The sequence below is a fragment of the Rhinopithecus bieti genome, unplaced genomic scaffold, assembly GCF_001698545.2.
Source record: "Rhinopithecus bieti isolate Rb0 unplaced genomic scaffold, ASM169854v2 scaffold_26504, whole genome shotgun sequence".
Lineage (NCBI taxonomy): Eukaryota > Metazoa > Chordata > Mammalia > Primates > Cercopithecidae > Rhinopithecus > Rhinopithecus bieti.
In genome coordinates, this window is record NW_016812891.1 from 2,885,399 (window position 1) to 2,890,106 (window position 4,708).

Genomic DNA, 4,708 nt, shown 5'->3' on the forward strand with positions numbered 1-4,708 from the left:
GGCCATCTGCTTCGCAGTCTGTCTCCCAGTCTCTCACTCTGCCCCTCTCCCCTCCACCACTCCCAGCCCCGACCCCTCCCTCCGTCACCCCCCAGCGCCGGCTCCGCCTCTTCCCCCTCCCCCGGCCCAGTGTTCCGAATCTTCCTTGGCCGTTGCCAGGGAGACCAGCCGATACCAGGCAAATAGGCGTACGAGAAAGAAAAGGGGGGAAAGCTACACGGCAGCCTGGTAACAAAGGAGCAATAAAAGCAGCCCCCAAATGGAGGGCGAAGGACGCGTCTGGGAGAAAATCCGAAAGCGAGCTAGCAGTCACCTCAATTTAAAATGGGAGGGGGATGCAGAGGAAGGGGCATGATTCACGTTGGGGGTGGGGGGAAATCAAGAGCCTTAAATGGGCTTTTGGGAATCGCCTGGATGATGGTGTCGGATCAGCCCAGTTGGTTTTTCAAGTTGGAACTGCTAATACAAGGGATTCGCGTCCATTCTGGCGGCTGGGGTCGTGGGCCAGGCCAGCGGGCTCTCTTAAGGGTAATAACACGTTTGTTGCAAGATGCATTTCTACGGAAACGTCTTTACATCAGCTCTGGGGAATATGACCATGGTCGAATAATGCATCTGAAGGAACTGAACAGTGAGAAGACGAAGCTTCACGTAACAATGTTCAGCTTGGTGATTTTCAAAGCAACGCTTGAACAAAGAGTTATTGGCTTGAACCAACCGTCTTTTTCACTCAGAGTGTGACCTATTTCCCTACAGTGAGCAGAAAATAAAACTGTTTGAGAATTCAGAGCTAGCACCAGGAGAAATGAACTATTCCCTCGACTGCTTCTCACCTTCATAAGCGAAAGATTATTTCTTGCAGGATCACCAAATGTAAACGAGAAAAGGTGGTCTGATTTTGCCACGAGTGAAAACTTTGGGAAGAAAATGCTTATTAAGCTGTTTCCTTGGTTCCCCTCACCCCCCATACTTTAAGTCAGTGCCTTGTCTCTCACACACAAATAGCGTCTGGTACTTCGGTGGCAAGGAGTGCAGTGACAGATGGAGGTATCCTGTGTACCATTATAGAAGCTTTTCCTCTAACCCAAGTTAGACTTGGAGAGCTCAGGGATCTTGCTATCTCTCAACATGCAGAACATTTCTCCTTAGAACTGCAATCCGGTTTAGAATGTCATCATTGCTGCCTCCCTTCCTTCCAGGAGCACATTCGCCTGCGTGCGCATTCACACACTCACACGTTCAAAAAGAGTCCATTCGATTCTGGCAGTAGGCTGAAAACGATCCATATTGACGCGAATAATATCCCAACTGTAAATATGGATTCGTCTACTTGAGGCTGTGTCTCATTTCACCACAGAGGAAAATTATGTCATTTCAAACAGTGATAAAATGCGAAGAGTTTCGATCTTCTGTAAATGGCTCTCACTTTGAATTGTGGAAAAAAAACTATTACTAATTGGGAATAGCCAGAGAAGGGGGAATTTGTTGAGCGCCCAAGGCCAATCTCAAAATATTTTATTGCATGCCAATGTGGGAGAGGGAAGGGAGTGTGGCTTCGCTGTCTGCCGCTTTTGCATTTTCCACATCTGGCCTACAGACCTAATTCTAACTTGCGATCTCGCTTGATGAAATTCGATCTTCGTGGTTTAAATACCTTTCAATTTGGGACGATTTAACCATTGCAGCAGTTGAAGAAACCAACCCTGCGCTTTATCTGTAAAGCCAATATGGAAAAAGAAAGAAGGAAAGAAAGCATGCTGCAAACACACAAATCACGACCATTGTCTTCAACACTCGCATAAACACACATACACATAAACACAGGGAAAGATGGGGGAGGGGAGCGAGTAGAGAGAGAGACACACGGATATAGACCGAAGAGAGTCAATGCGAGTCAAGTTAACGCTTTCTCCGCCCAGATGCACAACTACCCCCCTCCCGCGTTAATTAATTCCAAACAAAGCAAGCAATCAAGAAATGCATTATTATTTTCAAGCAGAGAGAGGCGAGTGCCATGTATTTTTTAATTGATTTATTTATTTGGAGGACATTAATTCTCGGTCTGAGGCTGATTTTCAAACCGTTTGCAAAGCGCGGCTCCATTGTTCGCCAGGCGCGCAGACCCCGCCCCCTGCTTTGTGTGCGGCGCGCGGATTGGCCGACGCGCGCGGGGGCCGCGTCAGCGCCCGCGAGCCCATTCATCTGTGCACTTGGGCGTTGGACCCCGCATCTTATTAGCAACCAGGGAGATTTCTCCATTTTCCTCTTGTCTACAGTGCGGCTACAAATCTGGGATTTTTTTATTACTTCTTTTTTTTTCGAACTACACTTGGGCTCCTTTTTTTGTGCTCGACTTTTCCACCCTTTTTCCCTCCCTCCTGTGCTGCTGCTTTTTGATCTCTTCGACTAAAATTTTTTTATCCGGAGTGTATTTAATCGGTTCTGTTCTGTCTTCTCCACCACCCCCACCCCCCTCCCTCCGGTGTGTGTGCCGCTGCCGCTGTTGCCGCCGCCGCTGCTGCTGCTGCTCGCCCCGTCGTTACACCAACCCGAGGCTCTTTGTTTCCCCTCTTGGATCTGTTGAGTTTCTTTGTTGAAGAAGCCAGCATGGGTGCCCAGTTCTCCAAGACCGCAGCGAAGGGAGAAGCCGCCGCGGAGAGGCCCGGGGAGGCGGCTGTGGCCTCGTCGCCTTCCAAAGCGAACGGGCAGGTAAATTCTACCTGTGGTTGTGGTCATTTACCTGGTGTCTGTCTCTCCTTCCCTCCTGGTGGCTCCCAAGGCTCGTTAGTGGAGAGGAGTGTGGCTGGATTCTAGTCTGAAAGTTGAATGGAATGGATAGCCTAAATTGTGTATTTTTTATAGCAGGGGTCTCCCCCCACCCCAAAGGAGTGGTTCCTTAGAATCCTGTAGAATTCTTGAGTAGAAGGGAGGAAAGGAGTGATAAATCGTCTAAAATGGCGTGGTTTGGAGATTGGCAGAACGTGACTAGCTAGGTGCCCTCCTCCCCCGCCCCCAGCCAGGTTGCATTTGTGTTTGGGGGCACAATGGTGTTTGGGTGGCTCTCGGGTTTGTTGTCGAAGCGAGATTGTCTTCGAGATTTCTGAACTGGTGGTGTGATTGTGTGTGTGGGGTGGGGGAGTCGGGAAAGGGGGGCGCAATGGGGATGGTGGTGGAGAAAGGCGAGGAGGGAAGGGCTGTCTTATTGTATGCCGCGGCGGCGTTCCCTGGGTTCTTGGAAAGGTGGTTGGCTGGGGTTGGACAGAGGGCTTCGGTACCTTTTGATGGGGCTTTCCCACTGTCCTAAATCTTTATTCGTAGCTGTCTGTGGAATTACACACCCATTTGATTTTTAAATGGTATCTGTGGGGTGGGAACACGGGGGTCCTTTAAGAACCTTTCCAGATGGTCAAAAAGAGGCGGTTCGTGCGTTTGGGTCGGGATTGTTCTTGTGCGTGGCGCCTCGACCACCCGCGGGGGGCCGCCTGGCGCTGCCCGGACCCAGGCAGATAGCTACGGTTGGGTGGACCCAAGAGGTCGGCCATGGGTGGCTGCTTCGTAAACACTGGGCACCCACCACGCCTCTTTTCCTAGAGAAGAGATCGTGTCGCTTCGCCTGCTCTAACCTACTGGGGAAAGCGAAGTCTGCCAAGAGCCTTTAAACCCGTTAAAAATGCAAAATGAACCGCCGAGGAGCGCCCAGGCTTCGCAGAATCACAGGGGAAGGTGGGCGTGGAAGCAGAGGCGAGACCTCAGAAATAATGGGTTTCCCCCTGCCTTGTTGGTTTCGGACCGACCAAGAGGCCAGGAAGCCACCTGAGCTTTGTTTGCGGACTGCTGAGCTGCGCGATCCGGGCTCGGGGGCGCCTCGGCCTGCGGGCAGGGCCCGGCTGGGCAGGGCGGGGTGGCCCGGCGACTCCGCCCCTCCTCGCCTGCCTGCCCCCAGCGCGGCGCAGTGGAGGCACAGCGCCCCCTGCCGGTCCTAAGGCCCTGAGCGGGCGCAGGACCTCGGAGGGCCCCGTGCGGGGAGGGGCTCCTGGCTCGAGTGCTGTGGTCCCCCTGGGAATTCCTGGTATTTTTGAAGAGGCCTTTATGTATTTAGGGCCAAAGAGGGATGTGAAACGTAGGCGCGGACCACCAGCTCTGGCTCTGTGCCTTCTTCCAAAGGGCGTTTGCTGTGTCAACTATTCCTTGGCACCTTTTTTCCCCAAAGCCCCCCATAAGGCGAGGGCTGGCATGGTTAGCCTTTGCTTGCTACGTTTCGGACTACTTCATCTTTAGGGCACTTGCTGAATGGCTGGGTGGTCACTGTACTACTTGGGGGCTACAGCTGTGTTTTGGGAGAGGGGGTTTCCAGGCAGCGGTGCCCATTTCCTCGTTCGTGGGGTCTCGTCTGGGCATCCACCCGCGCCTCCCCTAACGGCGGGGTGGGGTCTCGATGGCCACAGGGGCCCTAGGGGGAAGCGGGTCCCTCCCGGCCCAGGGCTGGGGGCGGGAATGGCGGCGCCCCGGCCGCTTCAGTGACGCTCCCGCTTTCTCTGCCTCTTAGGAGAATGGCCACGTGAAGGTAAACGGCGACGCTTCGCCCGCGGCCGCCGAGTCGGGCGCCAAGGAGGAGCTGCAGGCCAACGGCAGCGCCCCGGCCGCCGACAAGGAGGAGCCCGCGGCCGCCGGGAGTGGGGCGGCGTCGCCCTCCGCAGCCGAGAAAGAT

At 53.8% G+C, this 4,708-nt stretch overlaps 1 protein-coding gene across 1 annotated transcript; it reads left to right on the forward strand.

Annotated features, from left to right (window-relative positions):
* Window positions 1–1,968: 1,968 nt before the first annotated feature.
* Window positions 1,969–4,708, forward strand: MARCKS (myristoylated alanine rich protein kinase C substrate; the record flags this gene model as incomplete). The annotated part of the gene is made up of 2 exons (XM_017847088.1): window positions 1,969–2,709; window positions 4,547–4,708. Coding segments are annotated over exons 1-2 (264 nt in total), but the record flags the coding sequence as incomplete, so codon positions are not given.